The sequence below is a fragment of the Rhodnius prolixus genome, unplaced genomic scaffold (assembly GCF_049639745.1).
Source record: "Rhodnius prolixus isolate KJV_2025 unplaced genomic scaffold, Rpr scaffold_1, whole genome shotgun sequence".
Lineage (NCBI taxonomy): Eukaryota > Metazoa > Arthropoda > Insecta > Hemiptera > Reduviidae > Rhodnius > Rhodnius prolixus.
Window position 1 is genome coordinate 15,728,354 of NW_027411581.1, and position 24,049 is coordinate 15,752,402.

The following is a 24,049-nucleotide window of genomic DNA, read 5'->3' on the forward strand; positions in this document are numbered from 1 at the left end:
GGAATGCGCGGGATGGTTCAGGACATCCCATTTAAACGAGGCGAGCAGTCCCTTCGTGGCATTGTCGTGCAGCAAGCAGACTCCCTTTGTCAGCATGCCTCTTCTCTTGTTCTGAATCGCCCTCCGCAATTTTTTTTAGGGTTTCACAGTATCTTGCAGAGTTGGTGGTCTCCTCATGAGGCATATATTCAATTAAAATTATGCCTTGACAGTCCCAAAACAAGGATGCCATGATTTTCTTGGCTGAAATTGTCGTTTTGAACTTTTTGGCGAAGTGTGAAGAGGTGTGACGCCACTGTCGAGACTGCCTTTTGGTTTCAGGTGTGTAGTGTGCAACCCAAGTTTCATCTCCAGTAACAATGGAGCGGAGGAATTCATCTCCATGGTATAATCTTGTTGCTTAGTGATAGCCTGGATCTCCAATACGATTTACTGTATACATTATTATTATTATTATTATTATTGTTATTATTATTATTGTTATTATTATTATTATTATTTTTTTTTTTTTTATTTTATTTTATTTTTTTTTTTGGCGCATCAACAGCTGAGGTCATTAGCGCCTGGAGCTTTTTCCAGTGCACTGCCGGCCTCCGGACAGTGTTCTCTCGTTACAGACAACACTGTCCATCACCGGACAGTGAGCTGTAAGAAGCTCCTAGGAAGAGAAAATCTAAGGGTCAGCTGCTGGATTCGAACCTGGGACCTCCGCGTGGGAGTCCAGTATGCTAACCTCATAGCTAATCCCTTCCCTTGTTATTATTATTATTATTATTATTATTGTTATTATTACGTAAATACAAAAGAATAAATTATTTTTCCAATTCTAAACAAAAAATAAATAAATAATTTTGTTTTATCGATTATTTAGTTACAATCAACGCATTTTATTACGGAATAACTTTATCATTATATTTTACTTTTTCTACTTTTGTATTTCTATTTTAATATTATTTATTAATTAATATTATTATAATTTTTGTTTCGACTACTTCTCAGTTTCGAAGTAAGCCAACTAGCGAGCTGGACTTCTCCCAATGATATTAAATATTAATAAGCATTAAATGTTAAAATAAACATTAAATTTTAAAGTTAAATTTAAGGGCTTCAATAAAATGAATTTAGCATATAGAATATTGTAGTCCATTATGTTTTTTTATTTTTTAGTAAAATTTATTAACAGTGAAAGACGTGTGATTTTTCACTAGATTTTCCGTTTCTCTTATTTATTATAATGATTATATTTTTAAAAAAAAATAAATTAAAGCAAGTCTTGCCTAATTCCATGCTGAGAGAGTTATAAATGTAGATACTGTTTTTGGAACTGCTACACTTCCTTTGTCTTCAGCTCTCCATATTTTAACATACAAAGTACCAACGACATCCTCGTACTTATGTCGAAGTTTCAGTGTAACGGATATTCTACCATATCTCTTTGCATTGAACTCTGCGCCATTTCTTCGCCACCTTAACCCTCGTCTCCTCCCTTTGTGAACTTTGTCTTCAATACATTCTTTGGTAACCTTTTCAACTCTTGTCGTTCTACTCTATATAACCTAAATGATTCCTAATTAGCCAATTATTTTCTTATATTAAGGTATATTCTTAATTATCAAGAGTTTATTATCAAGATGATTCACATTTATTATTTATTCATACATAAGTAATGTTATTTATTTGGATCAGTGAATCCAGTAGATGTTACATATGTAAAACGGGCATCATAATTAACATCATCATCACTATATGGCATCATACGTTTCTATTTTCATCACATGTTTTTAACACAGATAAACTAATTAATAAATCTATATTTACGCCAATTAATATGCAAATATGTCATTTCCTGTGTTGAAAGTAAATATATTTTATATAAATAAACTTCCGGTGTAAAATTTCAACTATAGATTAAACCACTCTTTGGTGACTGAATCTCAACGGACTCTTGCTGCGTTTTGGGTCGATTCAAATTTTTCATTTTATTTTTTGTTTTTACCGGATTGATAGTTATTTCATACTCTTTGAGGATGATCAAATTGTGATCGGTAATAATGTCGCAGGAAACAAAGCATGGAAAAAGACGCCGGAAATTACAAAATTTATTTAATAATGTAGCACTTCCGCTCATCGGATTTTATTCTTCTTGAGAATTCATCTTTAAATTAATTCCGAGCCGTTTACTGGCTTAAGGCCAGTGCACAAACAATGACTTAGATTCTTAAGTAATGTAGCGATGTAGCAGTAGTATAAGGCGTTATAGAGTGATAATGTCTCTCTGGAGAGCTGTCATCAGGCTTTCAAATGGTCTCGCGGCCAACGACGCTTTAGACGTTTTGGCAGGTTAGCGAGGATAGTGTGGAATAGAAAGGATTTAAATGAGCGGATTAGAAAGAGGAGCTAGTTTGGAATAATGGAATTTCAGATAACTGGATTTGGCTAAGTCGAATACGAAGGGGATTCACAGGTCGGTATGAAAGGTTTAGTTAGGTTAGGCACTGAGAGTTTAGTAAATGTAATCAGAGAGTTTTCTCTTCACCAAACTCATCAATCACATCTGATGATGGAGTAAAGTCCGAACCCGGTTAAGGATACAATAAACAAGCTTGTTACCATGGATACAATCAATGATATAATCCAGCACTGCTAACCTAACCACATTTTCAAAATTTTGAATTCAGTTAAATATAATATGCAATTTTCTTTTTACAGGTAACTAAGCAAGAAGTATCTTCCGTAGAAAACATCTGTGAGTATTTAAAAATTTGCTAATCTGAGATGGAGAGTAGTTTTATATTATATCAATGTTTACAATTATTATCCGGGTAGTTGCATAATGATTGTTGGATATCTTCCGTGTAAATACTCCTCTGATGAGGTTAAAAATTGTCTTGATGATTTTTGGCTAAATATTTTACTTTCATGATTAATCAGTTAATCGCTATCAGTTATTTTATATTGCGTAAATAAAGCAAGGGTTATTTTACTAACTAGCTTTTCTGGCATGTGGACTTATCTCCTCATGAATGGATTAGCAACCGTAATTAGCCATCTGAACATCCATGTTTTCTGGAACCAGATCTAAAGTAAAGTAATGCCTATATTTCAGACGGAAGCGACTGGCCTTACTGTAAATTTCTTTTATTAACCATTAAATAAAATCCAATGCCTAGACCAGGAATCGAAACCAATACCACAATACATATTAGCTTTACAGATCTCGCCTCTAACCGTTCGCCTACCGTGGCGCCTTGAAACCAGATCTAGTCCTTTAGGACTGGCATGTTGTTGTCTTATATGCTCCGACCTTCTCTTCATTCCGAGCGGTGAGAACCTGGCGACTGAATTCACAATTTCTATGGTTAATAGTCCTGGCTACCTTTACCCAGATGAGATCGTGAACTTACTCCTTTCACATCTCAACACAATACCCACAGTTTACTGGCCTCTGAAATGAGTTTCACTCTTATTAAATCACCGACGGCCCAAAGTTGGCAGAAATTTGGATTGCTGGTCGTAACTTCTTTTTTTCTTCACTCGTCTTTACTTGCTGTTAATTCTCCTACAGTTAGACACTCCGTAATTTTAGGACTCTTTTTTTTTTTTTTTTTTTTTTTTTTTTTTTTTTTTTTTTTTTTTTTTTTTGGCGCATCAACAGCTGAGGTTATTAGCGCCCGGAGCTTTTTCCAGTGCACTGCCGGCCTCCGGACAGTATTCTCTTTAGGACTTTTAATTAAAAAACTGTTTGCGATCTAGCAAATATTCTCTCTGTGCTGGTCTACTCTTCATCCCTAAATTTGCCGTGTTTCCCAACTCCAATAGATTCTGCAAGAAATCAGAGCCTTCCGAGTGTTTGTTTCTTTTTAATTAGATGCAATTGGCTATTTTCAATGCAGTCTCCGCTTTGGCAATGATGTCACAATCGAATTTTTTAATTACTTATTAATAGATGTAATTAAAATAAAGTATATAATACATATACTGTGGCCAGGCGCCACAGTAGCCTAGCGGTTAAGAGGCGAGCACTGCAAAGCTAATATGTATTGTGGTACTGGGTTCGATTCCCGGTCTAGGCCTTGGATTTTATTTAATAGTTAATAAAAGAAATTTACAGTAAAGTATGTTTGTTAGTCGCCTCCGTCCACGACACCTAATTGGTATATGGATTGCCCTTCCTGAAAAAATAGGCAATTTATTTGCATGGGAGAGATCCTAAAAATAAATAAGTTTAATCTTATTCATTTAAAATTGGTAATACTTTATAATCTTTCTATTCTCTAATAGAATTGAAATAATAAAAATAATAATCTAATATTTTGATTTGGATGAATGAATTTTAATAAGTAATATTTAGATTAAATTGAATTAACGATTTATGTTATACTGTGGGCCGATTAGATGCAGTGGTAGTGAACACCGATGTGTGCACATGTGATGCTGTAATTACGGTATATTCCGCAGAGAGTAAATTAAATCCAACTTCCTCCCACTAAGGACAGTACCCACAATATGTGGCGGCCAGTCTGCATGTTCCTAACACCAGCATCCAGCCGGTACAGTTGGGAGCTTCCCTTATACGGTGCGCTGTTCTAGTGGTAATTTCAATCACAATAAACACTTCTTAGATCTGACAATATCTCGCCGGCTAACATTAATCTTTAGTACTATTTCTATAAATTATCTTTCCGCCACTTTAACTGTGACTCCAATTTTTACCATTTCTTACTATAATTATAAGTGGTAGTGTTTGAGGTACAGTTTTCAATGAAAATTGCCGTTTCGAAGTCATCTAAATATAAAAAAAAAGGTGTTTTTTAAAGAAAATGATCTACAAGCGTCTCACTTGAAACGGAGTGACAAAATGTTAAAACGACTACTCGACAGACGCTCTACGTTAACACTAAGGAATAAAAGAAAACCTGGTATAATGCCTTACTACCTCCTCGTATGAACTTAAGAACTGTATGGAACAGCTAAACGATCCAATCTCCTTCGAAAATCCAGAATCAACTTACCCCAATCCCGTTGTACTAAAGATTACCATGGCAGATTATCTGCCTATCTTAATCCACTCGCTTTCTTCCAGAACATCCTCCTCCTCGAAGACTTAGTCGCCACGATCATCTAACCGCTTAATGTCCACTCCCTCGGTTGGCTGTCATACAGCTCTGATAACCAACCAATACTGGATGGCTACCATTTACGTTTGCACTCCACTATATGCACGCTTATAAATTGTATTTATAAATATTGTACATGCATATATTTCTCTCTATCATTTACCTACGGTTATTATTTATTTATTTATTTTTTGTAATTATTTAAGGCGCGCCAACATCTGAGGTTATTGGCGCCCAGAGTTTTCTTGAGTGCTCTTCCGGCTTCCAGACAGTATTCTCTCGGTACAGACAATACTGTCCATCACCAGACATTGAGCTGTAAGAAGCTCCTAGAAAGAGAAAATTTATTAAAGATTTATTCAAAAATGGCTCAAGCAATTTTTTTGAGTTCCTAATTCTTGAAAATAATCAGTCAAACTGGGGTTTCTGAGGAAGATCAAGCATTCTTTTAAAATTTAAACATTGTTTTTGAGATCTTCTGCATAACACATAAAAGAACTATTATTTTCTTTTTGACGAGACATTTAAAGTACAATAAAAAATAAAAAAAGTGAAGATGATGATGTCAGCTTGTAAAATAAATATAGAGATGTAGAAAACATCAATGAATATAAATGGTTTGTAAATAGATGAGTTTCTTTGGATAAAGAGAGTCTGCTAGCCATTATGAAGCTTTGACTCCAGTTTAACAGAAGAAAGCACTCGCGTAGCTCATTTGGTTTTCAATAGAGTGTGCCATAGTGCACTTATCTCGCTGCTCTAAATAGCGATAGCTGGAGGCCATCTCCACATCCCAGCTTCTTTGGTCCTGCAATTTTTCAACTCATTTTGTTTTTATTATAATTTTTTTTTTCTCAATATTATCTTATTCTTTTTATTTTCTTTTTTTTGCTACCGAAATAAAATTTGTTGTGAACACATCCCACGCAATTTTACTACAAGAACATAAAATGCTCCCTAACGCTGTATTTTATAAAATAAGCCTAAAAATACAAAATTAAGAAAAATAGTTATAAGGAACAATTTTGCACACATTTGGAAATAGGCCCATTTCTGGGCAGAGGACCAGTTTCTTTCAGTTTTTTTTTTTTATCCCAAACTGTCCCACATCCAATTGACGCCACAATTAGCTACGAGTTTGTCGTCCCCATCTCAAGTATTTGCTGCCTCTTCTTCTTTCCTGGCAAAGTTGAAGCCACTCTGTCGTTCTCTTTGTCCGCTTATCGCCAATCTGAGTCTCCAGCTGTGCCCTGCCCATTGCCACCTTACCTTCTCTACTACTTAAGTAATGTCCTCTAGCTCCAACATTTTTTCCTCCATCACTTTATTATTTATCTTTTCTCGTCTGGTAAGATTCAAAATACTTCTTTCAATTGCTCTCTGGGTGACTTGAAGATAGTTGGACATTTTTCTCACCGCCCAGGTTTACGCTTCTAACAGAGGACAATGCATCTTTGATAGGCTTTCGTTTTGAGAGAGTTTATTGCTTTTAAAAAAAAAATTTCAGGCTCCAGTTACTTTCTCCAGGCGAGAGAAATTCTTCTATTGTCTTCTATGAAGGCACTGCCTTTAAATGAAATTTTAAATGAATGCAAAAGGTTGTTTGTCCATTAACTCAGATAAAACAGTCTAGATTACGAATGGCCAAATTAATGACCTGATTCTCGGCTCAAATAAATTATGTAGAACAACAGAGGCAATCTATTTAGACAAAAACAGTTTATTTTAAGACTGATATTTAATTACAGATTGTAGAACCGTAGATTTTACAAAAATGGCATTTCAAACCAACCCTCATCTCTCTTAAGAACGAATTTTGAATCAATTCTAAGCAAGAAAATGGTTTTTAAGGGACAAATGACCTGTAAGGGATGTTACGCTGCCCTATAAAGCAGTTCACTACAACCCATTCTTACCCACGGCACGTAGTTCTTCTACGTATTTCACGGCTAAAAAATATATATACGCTTCTATCCTTTGAAGTCGATTGTTTTATACGTTTTTTAATTTTTTGGGGGTATGGCAACTTTAACAATAACCACTCTACACAAACGCGATAGATATAGTGCCAACTTTTGCCCAAATGATCAGTCGGTACGACAGCTTTATGAACGTACCCGAAAATGTAATGTTCAAAAAATGTGCAATTGCACTATTGCAATTAAAGAAATAAAACTTCTACCATTTTTAATGTTGCCACCGGAATGATGGCTGTACTCATGTCGGTGTACACTGGCAAATTGTACTTCTTTTTTCAAAATCGGTACAATTAAAAAAACACAACCAAACTATTATTTTTCTATTTTATTTATTATTGCTTTTATTTTATTATGGGTATTATTTATTTATTATAAAAGGCAACTCCATTAAAAAAGCCATCAATTTACGGTCAAATATTGGATGACGAATTGCTCTCCATCTGACCATTTGTGCTGGCAGAAGAAAGACAATCAGTATTTCTTTATTGTCCCTTTAATATTGTCCAGCCTTGAGGTTGTGCAACGATCTTTTTTTGTTGTCTTCCACGTCAACGAGCTCGAAGAATGGTTTTGGATACCTGGAACCCTCCATTCAGATCATAAGTCCTTTCCAATGCAGTTACGGTCTGTAGAAACCAACCGTAAGTGGCTCTCTCAAGCATTTTGTTTTCTCGTAGCGGATTTCACGCTTAAAAGTGAAATTCCATGAATCCCAGCTATTAGCTAGGATGGGAACCTGCATATACCTTGTTGTCCAGTTATCTTTGTTTTTTTCAGACATTTTCCTCTTTATCAGCAGCTTGACTGCGCTAATATTCACTCCCAAATACTTGAGACTATACGAATTGTTCCAGCCATCACAATCCGACCGAATTGTCTAGGATGAGTTGTATATATCGTCTTGGTATTAGCTTTATAGTTTTAGTGATAAGGAGTTAGGATTCAATTAGAGTTGTTCACTTATGTCAGCTGTGATAACTAAGCGGTCCATGCAGGCCAGCATCATAAAACTGGCTGATTGGAGCTGCCTGTGTTCATTAGGATATCTTCTATGGCTTTGCTGCATTTCAGTGCATCATCTACCAGGTTGAAGACTTCCTAACTCATCCCTGAACCAAAAAGGGAATTTAGGGGACGTGAATTTCCCAGTCATAGTTCCTGTAATTCAAGTAGAAGCTTTGAATTCTTTTTATTATTTATTTATTTTTCTTTTTGTGTTCTTCAATAATTTTTGAAGTATTGAAGTATATGCTGCAATTCCTTCTCCAAATCAATGGTATATCTACATGCAGTTCCTAGCCAAACTTTTTTACACTTTCAGCAAGTTGTTGTTAGCTCCATAGATGTCGAAAGCCGCTTTGTTATACAAGCAAATCTGGTTCAACTTGGAATCTTAATCGCTTTTCGACGGCTCTTTACCTGACAAACATTTAGTAAAAGTTTGAGACAAAATTATAATAGAAATTCTGGTGCAATATATTAACAGGAAATAATGTGCAGTCCACGCCATGCTTTTTAGATGCACATGAGTTGCAGTAATTAGTATTTTATGACGAGACTGATACAATTTTAATTACTGTTTAATCATAGCTAGGCCCTTTATAACGGGTGATTACCATAAATTTGTAAATGTAATTGCCATTTATGCTGATATAATGCGTACGACAATGGTTGCACTCATTGTTGTGTCTAACCTTTATTGTGACCTAACGTGCGTATGTGCATCATCATTCATCACCACGTTAAATATCCTCTTCACTTGATGGCATTGTACTGATTGTGTTCGTTTTACCTGTCTAAATGAACGTTTAACATCACTTCCATTTTGTTACGAATTATTGCAGAGATAAATTCATGATCTTCTGGATAATACTTGAAGAGGGAATATTGTGGTTAACGTTTAATAATGTGTTATGCAATAATTGTAGGAGATAATTACAATAGTAAAGTAGGGACGGGTGTTAGTCTAGTGGTTATGAAGCATGGTTTTGTAAGTGGGAGATCCCCAGTTTGAATCCCTCGTGAAGCTATTTTTATTTGTTAGAATTTTTTAGAACATTACACACGTTCTTTGTAATAACATAATATTGTCTGAAGAAAACCGCACTACAAGAGTCCTTCCTTAGTTTTTGTATTGCATCTGTCCATGATAAGGCATCATGATCAAGTTATACGAGTAGGTTAGACCCGCAAAGCTAAGATGTATTGTTGGTTTAGTAGATTCGATTTCCTGTCTAGGTCTTGGATTATTATTTAATGGTTAATATGAGAAATTTATTAAAGTAAAGTATGCTTGTTAATTGTCTCCGCCCACATTTGTAATTAGTAGTTGGATGTAAATGTTACCTCACATCAACAATTTGAAACGTTATCTAGTAAGAGAAAATAATTGTATATCACTAGCCAATCACTAAACATTATAAGAATGTGTGTGATCAACATAAACTATAACTTGCAAGTCACAATACAAATTAAAGAAAAAAATATAAACGTTTTAAAATAATTACGTAAATAACTAAATGCACTACTTTGCATTGCCTAGAGTTAAGAATAAAGTTATTTTTATTATGACTGTTGTTTATGACAGTGTTCCGGCCAGCTACTCGGTGAGAGGGACGAGAAGTGCATTCTGTAGACTCTTGACAGCCGAGTAATTACACTAAAACTGAAATCTTGTCTAACGTTGTTACCAAGGCAACTGATTGCGTGCGTCATACGCAAATTATTTTCTAAATAATACTATTTTCCATTTTTCTATATTTTTAGATTCTCGACACGCACTTATAAACATTTTAGCATTAGCCCAGTTCTAAACATCAACGGGGCAGAAAAAATATGCTTAACTAATGAAGTGTGCTCAATTTTCAAGATTCATTTTGTAAACAACGCTTAAAATAAGTGGAGTTTAATTTTGCTCCAACATTTCATTTTGCTTGACAATTATTTAATTATTAATTTTTTTAAAGGGTCTAATGTTTGATTACAATCTAAAATGCTCAAAAAAATCGAGGTCTTTTTTTTGGCCTTAAAAAAAATAAATAAAAAAACTAAGCTAGAATTTCGCAATCACTACCCTTTTAAGTTTGGAACTACATCTAAACCCTGTAAATAAAATACCCTAATTTATCCGTTTGGATCTAAACATATATTTCCTGTGGATAATTTATTCAAACAATTTTTTCAATTTATAGAATAAATATTTTAAAAATGAAATAGTTTAAAACTTCTGTAGGCAATCTTTTAGCTTTGCAAAGTACTTTATAAAGCGAGGGGTGGCTCCAGTTTCAACAGAAAACCCTTAAACATTTACTAGGTTTTATTCATTTTTATTTCATTATTTTTACAAAATGTTTTACGATTCAATAACATTTTGAATAAAACACATACACACTATTATAACCTTTCTCATTCAATCTGGAAGTATACAGTGCGAAACGGAAACGGAAACATGAGGGAAGTCGAGATCTCTTTACTAAACTGATTAATCTACCTCTGATGGTGCATATCCGAAACCGGCCAGCGAGACGATTAAATTGAAAGATATTATCCAGTACTGTGTACCCAACCATTTAGGTATAATGTGAGGGCTTATCACTTTTATTTTTTAATCATTCTATTAAAAGAATAGCTTGGAGTTGGCAAACGCTAAGAAGTAAATTATTAGAAACCATTAAAGGAATTTTTCGGCAAAGCTTTGTTTGATATGCGGGTGATCCATTTAAAACGCACCAATCGCTAATAACTTTTTAGGAAAGCGGAATTTCGAAAAAAACCCACGAAGTAAACTATATGTTTTTTCTGGTCTAGTTTTCAAATTTTCCACCCCCGATGCTGCATCTTTATTTCTGGAGAAGTTACGTCCAAAAACCCGATTGGGGTTTCATAAGGACCACTGGTTTTAACAATGATTATGAAAACTAAATAAGAAACTGTGGAAAATGACGTTAACCCCGTTTCGATATCCCTAATATTAGTCGAGATATTTAAGATAAAAGTTACTATTTTGTCAACTCGTGAACGGTTTTCGATATTAATTTTCCACCAGAAATACACGTTTTGGGAGGTCCTCTGACTGCAAAAAATATTATTTGTGACGCAAATAACAAAAATAATTAAAGATTTTAAAAATGTAGTGCAATGTAATGGTTGTGTGTGAGTCAGAATAAATTTGTTTTATCATCAAATAAAAGCAACCAACACATCATTTTAATGCACCTAGTATGCAAGACTTTATAACCTATGATTGCGGTAAGAATATCTTCCCAGGGAGGGGCGGGTGTTGGTTTAGTGGTCAAGAGCGTGGCTTTATAAGTGGGAGATCCCCAGTTCGAATCCCTCGTATGACTACATTTTACAAAAAAGTATTATGATGTATTAAGTATAATGAATAACTGAAATCCCAATCGGGTTTTTGGCCGTAACTCCGCCAAAAATAAAGATGCAGCATCGGGGGTGGAACATTTGAAAACTAGAGCAAAAAAAACATATAGTTTACTTCGTGAGTTTTTTTCGAAATTTCGCTTTCCTAAAAAGTTATTAGCGATTGGTGCGTTTTAAATGGATCACCCTGTATACTCTTTAAAATAGGCCCTTAAAATATTTTGTTAAAATTATTAAAGCGCTAATTAAAAAAAAAAAAATGGAGGTTAGAGTTATTTTATTTATACATTAAGGGAATATTTAAGAATTTTGAAAGTTTATTACAATTGGAAGAGCTTATTCTGTAAGAGAAGGAAGGTTCGTAAATATTCGGGATAAATCGGGCTCGGCTCGAGTGGCTCCTATGGGGAAGGCGGTGGCAGAGAGGAGGCTATGGTGAGGAGTGCACGCGTGCACTTGGTGGCGGTGGGGGCAGCGAGCGACTTGGTAGTGGAAGTTATTGAAGAAGAAAGATCCTAGTTGTTGGGGCAGTAGGAAGCCAGCAGTTGGCCGGCATGCCCATCTGCAGGGGATGGAGCTCGACTCCGGCTTGGCCACATGCAGCGATCTACCGTCCTGTTCCGAACCATTCTATTGCCCTGATACGCGACGTCCAAATCCGCCCACCTTGCGCCAGCATTACTATCCAGAGGGCGGCTGGGGTTGGTTGGTGCTCCTTACTTCCGTCTGTGTCCAGATACTCTCACATGGGCTCAATCTATCATCGGCGGTCTTCACTTGGCATGTCACCGGTCGCTTCAGGGCAGCCCCCTACTTAGCCGCAGGTATGTAACCTATTACACACCTCGGCTAATCTTATTAACCGCCCTGTAAATTATTAGCCAACAAATAATATGTTGTTTTTTTTCTTTCTCTTAGACATAATGTAACAAAGAAATACTCCAAATAAAATAAGCCACACACAAACTAACGACGAAAATATATGTGCTATTTCCAAAGTATTCCTTCTGGAAATACTCCTTCTGGAACTGTTCCAAAAATACAAAAAATGATCAATCAAAAATTACATCCGTCCAACAGTATGTTTAAGGATAATGATGTCTTTCACTTTCATTTTTCATTTTCTCGCAGTAAATATATGCAAAAAATATCTATTTAAAAATTATTTAAATTTGACAGTTAAAATTAATCACACAATACTTTAAAAAACTATTATCAAATCTATTTTTATATAACTTTTCAAGACGAGGTTTGGAGTCTTTTTTTATATTCTATTCCAAAAATTTGAGTAATTCTCCAATTTTGGTTATTTACCAAAATTATTGCAAATCTAACCCAAGAATAATTAGGCCAAGATTCCTCCGAATAGATCAAAATTTTATTTAAACGATTTAACAATTTTTAAAGTGTTTTTTTAAACTGGCAAAAATTAATTTAAACATTAAATTCAAACATTTGAAAATGAAATTATTGGATGAATAAGTTAAAGGAATTTTAATAATAAAATATATATTTTTTGATTGCGGACCGGAGCTTTGCGAAACAATTAAATTAATAAGAATGGCATTTATTTTACCAAATTTTAAAGCCGTAACAATGGCGCGCTTTCCCTTAAAACTTGGAATGGTCGGATATCTGATGGGGATTTCGCGTCGACCCAGCCTCTTCTGAAATCTATCCTAGAAACTGACGCACATCTTTTAACCTATTTTCTTTAAAATGGTTTTTTTAACTGATCTAATTTTTTCTTAATCTTGTGTAGCCATTATCCGAGTACAATTTAATGTACATTTAAAAATTGTACCAGTAAAAGTCGGACATCGTACGTATTGTGTGCACATGAAGTTAAAGAAAATCGTTCGCGCCTTTTTAGAGAAATTAAAAAAACAAAGGATAACTGCTCCGTAAAAAAGAGTTTTAGGTTTCTAGCTTTTACTAAAAATCCTATTTTCCATGTGGCAAATTTTAAAAAATGGATACCAATCTGAGCTTTTTTTTAAAAAATATACAATTTTTATTAAAAAATGAACTGCTCACGAGTAGCTACTTTTAATAGTTAATTCGCTCACAATTAGCTGTTACGCTGTTTTGTTAGAAAGTCAATCAAAATAAGATCTCAACAACTTATTTAGATTTTTAATTCTTTTAAACTTAACCCCTTAATGCATAGTTTTTTTTTTGAAAAAACCGCTATATTTTATATTTGAATAAGTAAGTGTTATAGCTTACAATCCCATGTAAATGATAAATATCTATAAAACGATTGCTTTTCTTTGCTTTCACATTATTTTCAATTCTCGATTATATTCGAGAGTGAAAAATTATAGTAGCATAAATTGCAACGCCGCTCGAATTATCTCGAGTGTGAACAGTTTGGCCAGTTTAGCACGCTCGAGTTAACTTAAGAGGTTAATTTCGGTTTGTTTGTCCATAATTTGTACCGGAAGAATGATTGCATTTTCGAAAATCTAAAAAATAAAATAATTTCATACAAAATTCAGTTTTATAAATAGTTTTTCTCTGTTTTCTTTTTGTATATGTACAATTTAAAGGATATTATGGAGTTCTAAATCAACTCTACTGAGCTTCTAGATAGGCTGAATAAATTAAAATTTGAGAAAAGAGTTAATAGGCGACACATTGCTGAAAATGTAAATCAAAATGTTCGGGGAAATGAACTTGATGAATCTAAACACTGAAGATGATTCGAAAATAAGAAACCAACAGATATTAAAGAACATGAGCGATCTATAAGGTCCGTTATCACTTTAATAGTAAAAGTATCGCATTTTCTGTATCTATTAAAAAGTGTTAGATTCTATAGATTTGAGGGCAAAATAAATTAAAGTTATCTTCACTTCTAAATTGGTTCTATCTGGAATTGTCCAAAAGACAATGGGAAGTATGTCTTCCTTGATATTCTGTCCGTGTGTCTAATAAATTGACGATGAAATATTTTTTCGGTTTTTCTTTCGCTTCCTTCGAGCATTTAACTGGGGATCCTTCACAAAATACGAGTTTAACTCTGAGCGGATCGCATTTGTGAGCGTGATTGGATGCTAGCAGTTTTTATATTCTCTGAGTATGCGTGTTTTATGTATACAGAATTTTAACTCAAAAACAGAATTAGGTAAACAAAAAATTCTTAATTAGATTAGGTGCCAAAAGAGGACGTCCCAATACGGTTTTGGGTTCACAGTCTATCGGATCACCTTACTGAATGGATTTTCCTGTTTTTAGGAAGTTTGTTTCAAACGGCTGCTACGATTTTCTTTAAGCTGTAAGTGCGCGAATTGTTTGTATATAGATCTGTAACTATTAATTGAAACATTTTTCCCGGGAAAATTGAATTGAGGGCTTTTCCGTAAGGGAGGGAGGAAGTTAGGCTTCCCTCCAAAGTGTCATTACTGTTCCATTGCCACCTGAATAATATTTGTAAGAACAAATGTAAAATAGAATTTCCAAACTTGAAATAGGAAGTGCTCACTTTATCGACTAGAATTTTCCATCTTCTGAGATTTTTCCGCAAATGGCTTTTAGGATTTTATTTAAACTTGAAAAATAATGATTACAAACACATAAATCTACCATTTCCTGTAACAAATTCTCTCAAATTCCCTTAAGTTATGCAGGAGAACATTAACAAACTATATTTCTAATAAAAATACAATTTTGAAAATTAGACTCAGTTTCATCACTAACTAGAATATTGGTTGATTAAAATTTGATTAACATCGTCAAGAAGAAAGGTCGCTTTAAGAGATTTCCTAAATCAGACTTTTATTTCTTTATTTACTTCTTCCGCCCAAAAACTGGACAATTAAAGCCTCGGCTATAAAGAACGGCTTACGTTGCTACTGAAACCGATTTCTTCCTTCTGCTCCAGAAAATAAAAATTGATTAAACTGTTTACCATTACAAAAATATGGTTTACTTAATCGCACACACACACACAAATGCATTCCCTATGCCTTCTTCATTTTTACATCCTTTGCTCGCCGCGTTTACGCATGCTCTCCAATTCTACAAATGTTCACTTCCGTTTTATTCATAAAATTTACTATGTAATAAACCTAATTTCATGTTAGTGAAGGATTTTTTTTTTTTAGTGTGTTAGTAGTTACACATGTAAACACAACCAGAAAACAGGAAACACAACCAGAAAACAGGCAAAGAAAAAAAAGTTTTATTTTTATCTGTGTAAATAGGAAAAGTTGGGAAAATGTTTTGTTTTGGAAAACGGCACGTGGCAAATAAATAAATAACCCGGATATCGTCCAACCGGAAGAGAGTGCCAGAGTATCATATACAAATATTTCTATTGAAAATTGCTTATCTCATGTTAAAGTTTATGCCAAATTTATTTTTCATTTAAAAGTGATAAGCTGCTTGTTTTCTCTTACTGAAGAGATATTTGGTGTTCGGGACAATTTTTTGAAATTTTCATCCTTTAATATAAGGTATGGGGATTTCCGCTCAGAAACTGTTATAATGCTGTTAGCTGTAGATGAGATCATCTCGATGAGAACAAACACAAAAAGGAGATTTAAGTAGCTATTGATTTTGTAGGAACGAGCGGATAATTAGATTTGATTAGGAAGGCTGAAGGGCTGAATAGAGTAACAGATAAAGTTGCTGACTAAGAGTTTAATGGCTAGCATTAACACTAACTTAGGACCGAGCATGAATTACAATAACTAACTGGGGTAAACTAAATATAATCATTTCTAAAAGAATGATTGACAGACTAACAGCACAATCTGTGTTTAAAAACCAATGAAAATTTAAAAAGTGCGCCAAATACTCGAAACAGTGACAAACAGTTGATGACAGGTCTACTAGAACTTCGACCTTCAACTTATTCAATTTTTTGGACGGTGATTTTGTGCAATGAGCGAGTGCGATTCAATAAAATCGAAACCGCTTTCTGTTGATCAATGCCGGCTGTTGTTGAAGTTGTTCACGTCGTGAAGACTACCAGAGAAGAGTGAATGCTAGTCGGAGCCGTGGGCTGCTATATTCTATGACCATACTCTGAAGATTGGACAGCTTTCATTGTTCTGAACCTTTAAAGAGTGGCTTTTACCCTTTAGATCTTTCACAGCCACCGTTTTCTGCTTTCGAATTCACTAAACTATGTTCAGGTTGTTTTTCGCGGCTTTGATGGTGTGGCGGAAGAACATAGAGGCAAAAATATCCTACAGATTGCTACTTGAAGCTGCGCCAAAAATTGCTATAGAAACTTTACGATATTTTGCCCTACATTTTATGGAGAAGACAAGCTTGGCGATAAAGCCTGTTATTCAGAGTTCTTGCATGCTATGCAGTAAAGGCTATACGTCTATTTATGGCGAAAATGCTCTTGAAAAGCCCTAGTGCAGGTTTTCCTTTGGATGAAGTGGTGAAATCTTATATTCTTTGCGATTCTTTCAGTTAGGGGAGGGCGAGGATGGGCTCGTTCTGGTGTGATACCAAAAAAATATTCTTAGGAGTTACCCGGAGGTACCAGAATGAGTGGAGTAGTTGTTCTGTTTGGGAGATAACTTGGTGATTCCTGTTGGAGAGTGAAATACTGTTTTCTTAAACGATGTTCATCTATTCCACCTTTTGTTTGGGATAAACAACTTTCCGGAAATAGAAACTTTGAAGGCACTGAATTTTCTATTTGGGTACCTGGTCATTCGGAGTTTTTAGGACTTTTTGGTGGTGGTGGACAGGATAATCAAACCAGAAACCTTACTCCCCAGTTTTTGGCACGGTCAGGTTTGTATTCGCAACATTCTATAAGGATGAATGAATATGATGCGGCATTTTGTTGATTAAAAATCCGTCCAGAGATGTTAATGAGATGGTACGAGCACACTGCTGTTTATGCCGAACACCGGTTTACACCTGAATAATTGAGCTTGTGTCGGATCCTCTGTGGTAGAGTACAGTACACTGTAATGAAGTGGGTTGTACAAGTCAGGAGATTATAGAGCTCTTTCTTGAACAGTTCCGGCTATGATGGACTGGCAATATATTTACTTAGAACACATTAGAGCTCGGTTTAGTTTCGGAAATAATAATAATAATAAAATCCTTTATATTATTGTTATTATTATCATTATTATTTTAAATCTCCCAAAAAGCTCCGGGCGCTAATGACCTCAGCTGTTGATGCGCCAAAAAAAAAAAGAAAAAAAAAAAAAAAAAAAAAAATCCTAAACATTCTGAGTTGAAAAAATTATTGCTTCGATGGTAATGGGAATGTCCTGAACGATTTTCCTCTAACATTGTCTATATTCTTCCCAAATAAAGTTATCAATAGCTTTTGTTAGAAATACTTTTCACTAAAATCGATTTCAAAGTGAAATTCAGGGAACGCCCTGCTCCCCTCAAAAAGTCTTCTTTTGAATCCTTATATAGGAGTACGCTAACTTTCTGTCAACTGAAATCTCAGGAAGTCGCCTGTGAGTGCATCACCAGTTCTTTATTAACTAAAATAAACTGGAAAATTTATAAAAGGAAGTAAAGAAAATCAATAACCTTCTTTAATAACATTTCCCTCGGACAATATTTTCAAATGAAGATCATATCTATAAGTTAGAAAAAGTTTGTTTAATCCACTAGAAAATTAAGTTTCCTAAGTTAAACTTTGAAGTTGATTTTAACCTCAGTGTTACCAATCTAACAAATATTAAAAGTTTAAATTTTTTAAAGATTTCCGTTTCTTAGAGGAAATAAATTGAATTATATCTGTAATAATCGTGATTGGTTGATAGGTTACGATTTACATACATTCATTTTGATTGCCCTTTCCTGTTTGTCCAGCTTTTCTAAGTTCAGCTAATTTTCTTTAAGTGACAGGTGGCTGTGGAAAAGTGAATACGTCTCTGAAACGATGTAGATTTTGGTTTACAACGTGAGACGGTTTTTTTTTTTTAAAGTTTTACTCTGTTGTGGTTATAACCAGGTGACTGCAATAGCGGTCTGTTGCCACTGCCTTCTTGATTGAGTTTTGATTATGTGCTCCTATATATTTGGCATGTTATTTGTGTCTGTTCTATGATTAACATCTCTGACTATGTGCGCTATCTACAAAATATTTTTTTTTTTTTTCATTATCCTGAAGATTGATTGCGTCGTTTTTTCACTCATCTACAACTGTACTTTACGGAGCTACACTATCGTATATCTTTTAGGATGCTGTAGAATAGTGCCTCAAATTTACAGTCTACAATTTATCTTTTATCTGAGTAACCATCAAATGTGCCATTTTTATTAGAATTTGATGAGGGACCGGAACTCATTTTTTTTTTTTGAAAATATTTAGTAAAAATTCACAGTTTAAGAAGAAAAACTAGTGTGAATTTTTCTCAGCATATTTTTAAAACTTTTAATTTCACTTTATAAAAATCAATTTAATTTGTTTAACAAATAATATAAAAATTTAAATTATTCCGCCATCATTAACAGTGCAGTGACCTGTATACTTGACTATTCCTTTGTCATGGACTTATTCATTCTAACAAATTTTAAGCGCCTGACTTAATATTAAAACAGTTGGTCTGTTCAACTTACACAATGAACTTCAAAAGTTTTACTTAATATGAAATGAATGAACAAATTGTTTAAACTATTTATAAAAATTAGCAATTATTTTTTTTTATTGAAGTTTATTATAATTAAAGTCGCATAAATTACTACTTATTACAGTCTGAGAAAAATAAGCGTGCTATGACGAAATATAATCTATGATATTGTCCAGCATCCGGAACCAAGTTTGCAATCAATTATCTCTTTAGATTAAATGGCCACTTTAAATGAGTATTCTTGCAAAAAATTTAAAAAAACCAAAATTTGGTATTTTTGCATGAAGGCTGTTTGACTTGCCGAGTTGACGGGAATAGCAAATAATTGCGATGATACAAATAGTCCATTTTCATCAATGTGAATTTTGATATATTGGAGTTATGAGGGCAAACCAAAAGGGAGGCGTAGTAGAAGGTGCTCAAGAAAAAGATGGATAGATGGGATTGAGGGCATTGTAAAGGAAAAGGGAATCAGATATTGGAGAAGGAAAGCCTTCGACAGGTCGGAGCGGCCAAAATTGGTCCCAGATCCTTGTACGAATATGGTGCCAGAAGGTAGAGTGCGACATTGAAATGACCCTAGAAAAAGAGAAGAATGGTAACACCCTACGCACCAACACCCATTTTATACTTCACCAAAATGGTTCTCCCCTCAAAAGTAAAGGGGCAAGAAAAATTAAGGGGAAACATGTGCACTATTCTAAGAGAATCGTCACAAACGAGGACTGAAAACTTCCGCTAGAATTTAAGTGGTATTTTCTTTATCCGATTTTGACAAAACTTATCATTGTTTGGATTCCCAAACAGTAACTTTTTTTTTAGCGTTTATTTTTGCTACAATCAGCGTGTTGGCGCTATAAGTAACAGGGGTAACGGAAACAGAAATGAATAACAAAAGTAGTTCGTATACGAGTGTTGAAGTTACCTAGTTGTAACACTAGGTAAAACATTAGACTATTAGTCACTCTCTTCACTAGAGAGGAAATCACGAGCCCACTCTCTTTTAAGGCGTCTTGTCCGCGGGTTATCAGGAAGAGTTCTTGAAGAAAGATTTTGAGCTAGAGGATTTATATGAAATTGCTGGTTGAAGTGGAGTTTTCTGTGACTTGTTTTAGCGACTTGTATGATAAAAGGAATGTTAAGGTCAGTGTGTATAGTCCAGGTTGGAGACATAAAATAGAGCGTTTAGAATAATCCGAAGTATTTTAGATTGAAGGGACTGAATCCTTTGGAGATTTGTGCGTTTGGTTGAACCCCACAGCTCTATTCCATACGCCCAGATGGGTTTCAAAATAGAAGTATAAATTAGTCTTTTGTTGTCCAGAGATAGTTTTGATCTTTCGTTTAAGAGTCTTTTAAGTAGTCGATAGCGTCTGTTTAGTTCTGCTCTTTTTAGCCTAGGGTGGGGCCAACAGTAACTAAATGAACATTTTGTACTCATTTTTTAGAACTAAGGTGACCTCATAGTATTTGTTCAGAACTAGTGGTTAACTTTATTATTATACATATTCAGTATAATAGTATAGTATCGACTAGCAATAATCGCGCCTCAGCAGCCCTTTCTAAGAACAATACTGCCGCTGGGCATGGTTAAAATAAGGTGCCCACGGTAGTCGAGCGGTGATAGGCTAGACCCGCAAAGCTAAGATATATTGTTGGTACTTGTATATTATTTAATGGTTAAAATGAGAACTTCATAGTAAAGTAAGTTTGCTAGACGGCTCCGTCCACGACACTTAATTTGGTAGATGGACATTAAGCAACACTGAAAAAATGGGCATTAGTTTTACTAATTATATCGTACTTGGAAATGAGGTTATATATTTCATATGCAGATATAATAAACGAGTGATAAGATTTTACTCTACCTCTAATGGTATGTTAGAGAAGAGACTTTAAGTTTTAGATAAATTAGGGCGATTATTATGCAAAGTTTAAAAAAAAAAAATTGTAAGAACCATCTAGAGAAAACTCCGCTAGACTGATTTGATATAAAAGATTTTTGCCGGATGCGACGAATGCACTTAAAGTCGATCCCCAGTTAAAAGCAATTTCTAGACACCAATTTCTTTTTTTGTACTTAGAGCCCACAAAACGGATATTTCATCGGGAAAACCTAATTCCCCCCAAAAAAATTGCCACCATCGCATAACTTTTCTTACCCAATATAGTTAGCGAAAAGCAAAAAATCAAAACTACTAAGTTGCCTTAACGGAAATTAGAGATAAGCTAATATCGGCAAACCCGGTGGGTTTAATCAAAACTTGGCATCCGCTTTGTGATTGCTAATTGCCACTAGTAATTAGTCCATTAGTGTGTACATACATATTGAACGGATTAATCTTTGCCCTCTAACCTCATGGTGTTATTGCTTTTTGAACGAATAAAACAGGAATTCCGACTACGAAGGAGTGCCTACCGAATATTAATACGCCATTTTTTATCCTCTTTGGTTCTCTAATTACTTTTTATTAAAAAAAAAAAAAAAAATGTTTAGACGAGATGCCACCCTTCCCAAATTGGCTCTAATTATAAAGAATGTTTAATAAAGCCTGCTAACGTTTAGTAAGAAATGGGTTTGCAGAAAACTTTAAGAGTGCTCCCGCTTTTTATTTATTTATTAATGAGACATCAATTTCGAAACCATTTTGAAAGTTCTACACCAACAAAAGAGGAAGAAGTGAACCTCTTATTCCTACTCTTTTGCACCTGTTTACTAATTTCGGCTATTTTTTTTTCTGTTAACAAAATAACCCGCTTTAATTAAGTGTTAATTATACCTTAAAATTTATTTTGCATCATAAAATTTAATTATAAATGTAAACAAACAAAAAAATTGTATGAGAATTTGACAAGTGATTCTCTCCTTTGGCACGGTTAATTTAAAAATATTAAATCGTGATTCCAACATATTAATGACTAATTTAGGTCATTCAGTAATTTGCCACCTTCATATTCTTTAAAATTCACCGTTATATTAACTATTTTAATTTTAACTATAGAAAATTATGATCAAATAAATAACTTAAAAATGAAACTTTAATTTTAATTCTGGGTATATAATTAATAACTGCTAATTAGTTCATTTTGAGACCCTGCGTGAGATTTTAGCTATTATAAACTTTCAATATCATTCCATTGGATTTAATTGGTTTACCACGAAGATATGTTCCATTAAATAATATTCAACGTTCTCTATATCCTTTAGAAGTGTGATTCATCCAACGGAAATGTCCGTTTCTACAACGTGAATCCAGTTTTTACAATTTCGAATTCTCGTGCGATGGATCACTCACCTGGCTTTTCCTTTCTACTGTTTATTTTTAAAGAAAACGAGACGTCACTTATCCATTAAGATCAATGTTCTTTGTGGTGTGGAGGGAATACAAATCGAGGGAGAGGATTAACAGTGGTTAGCGCTGCCTATTTTTTTTTAGGCGGACTTTACGGCCTACTATTAATAGGTGATAGTTTTAAAATTTATAAAAAAAAAGTCATTAAATTCATAAAATTCAAGGCCTACACCGTGAATGGAACCCAATACCACAATACATCTTAGCTTTGTAGACTTTGCCCCTAACTGTTTGGGTACCTTGACGCACAGCTCTGTGGTTAGCGTATACTTCTTACTGCTTACTGTACGGTGATGCAAATGGTTGTTTGTTTACCAAAGAATACTGTCCGATGGCTGACAGTGCACTGAAGAAAGCACCGGATGCCAATGACCTTAGAGTTGACAGGCATTAATTAAAAAAAGTACTATTCTAAGTTATAATTCCTGTAATAAGTAGTATCCAAGTTCCAATTTTATAATCTTCCAATGTTACTCTACGCTATAAGAAAATTATTAATAATTAAAAAAATTAAATTCTGTCATCAACTGAAAACGGTAACGTCAAGCAGATCTGGCGAAAGTGATGAGGCCACAACGCTCAAGCGATCTCCAACGGAGGGTTCAATAACAATAGCAGATGCCAAGATACCGCCCGTGAAATTCAGTCAACATGAAATGCACGAACTACAACCTAGTGTCTTAAATCTCGTAGAATACAACTACACACTTTCTTCTCTGACCAAAGAGTGTAATGCCAGTACAACTTGAAATGTCATCGTAAATGATGTACTGTACTTACTAGTAAGAATGTTGGTAAAGTTGGCAATATGGACTCCATATCAAACAAGTGACGAGTCATCATATCGGTTGTGTAATGTATACGTATGACTGCAGTTTATTGTAAGACATGAAGGAGTAGAGTAGTTTGCCAGTAAAAGTTGTTAAAAGTGCATTTAGTGTTATTACTGCTAAAGCGTAAATACGATGGTCAAATCTTAGGGTACGTTCACAACGGAGCTGTGAGCATAGATGATAGCGGAGATGATAGCAGTGATGCATCAGCGCTTATAGAATAACCTAGTACATTCTTATGTGAGCGTGCACAACGAAGCTTCGATTAGTGACTCATACTCGCTGCTATAAAGGAGCATAGATGATAGAATTGAATTTTTCATTTTTCTGCTAGCTGAACTCCAGTTTCGGAGCTTCAAAATGAACGTCGAAAAATTATTTAGTGCTGTCTTTACTCATTATTTTTGGTTATTATTTTATTATTTACTTTTAAACAATATTTTGTTTTTTAAATCGTGCTTACATTTATTTTCATAAGTATTTATTTGGTTTTTTTTTCAATAAAATCATTACTAACCTAAGAGTAATCACTAGTTTTTCTTCTATGGTTATAGGATTTCCATGACAATTTTTCCAAAGTTTTCTTAATTTTGACCTTATTTTTTCTAAAATATAGTCGAATGTGGGTGGACCCATCCTCACATATTCAAAAAAAACGATCCGGATAATTCCTAAGTTCCTTATATAAATGGTGAAATTCACCCAAAGTACTTCGTTTTTTATTTATGGGATGTACATGATATTTTCTAAAGCGTTTTTTCTTTAAAATATACCTTTTTGTTGCTGCTGAACATAAAAACTCTTCTTCACTTC

At 34.3% G+C, this 24,049-nt stretch overlaps 1 protein-coding gene across 2 annotated transcripts in view; it reads left to right on the forward strand.

Moving 5' to 3' along the window:
* The window catches only part of LOC141446861 (monocarboxylate transporter 10), a 443,554-nt gene that overhangs the window by 224,139 nt on the left and 195,366 nt on the right, over positions 1–24,049 (forward strand). Inside the window, exon 1 of one of the 2 annotated variants that reach the window (XM_074113775.1) lies at positions 11,929–12,300. The exons of the other annotated variant lie outside the window; for it this stretch is intronic. Within the exon in view, the coding sequence (XP_073969876.1) occupies positions 12,048–12,300 (253 nt within the window). The 5' untranslated portion in view covers positions 11,929–12,047. Of the gene's footprint in view, positions 1–11,928; positions 12,301–24,049 lie in introns of those variants that run through there. 2 annotated transcript variants of the gene reach the window in all.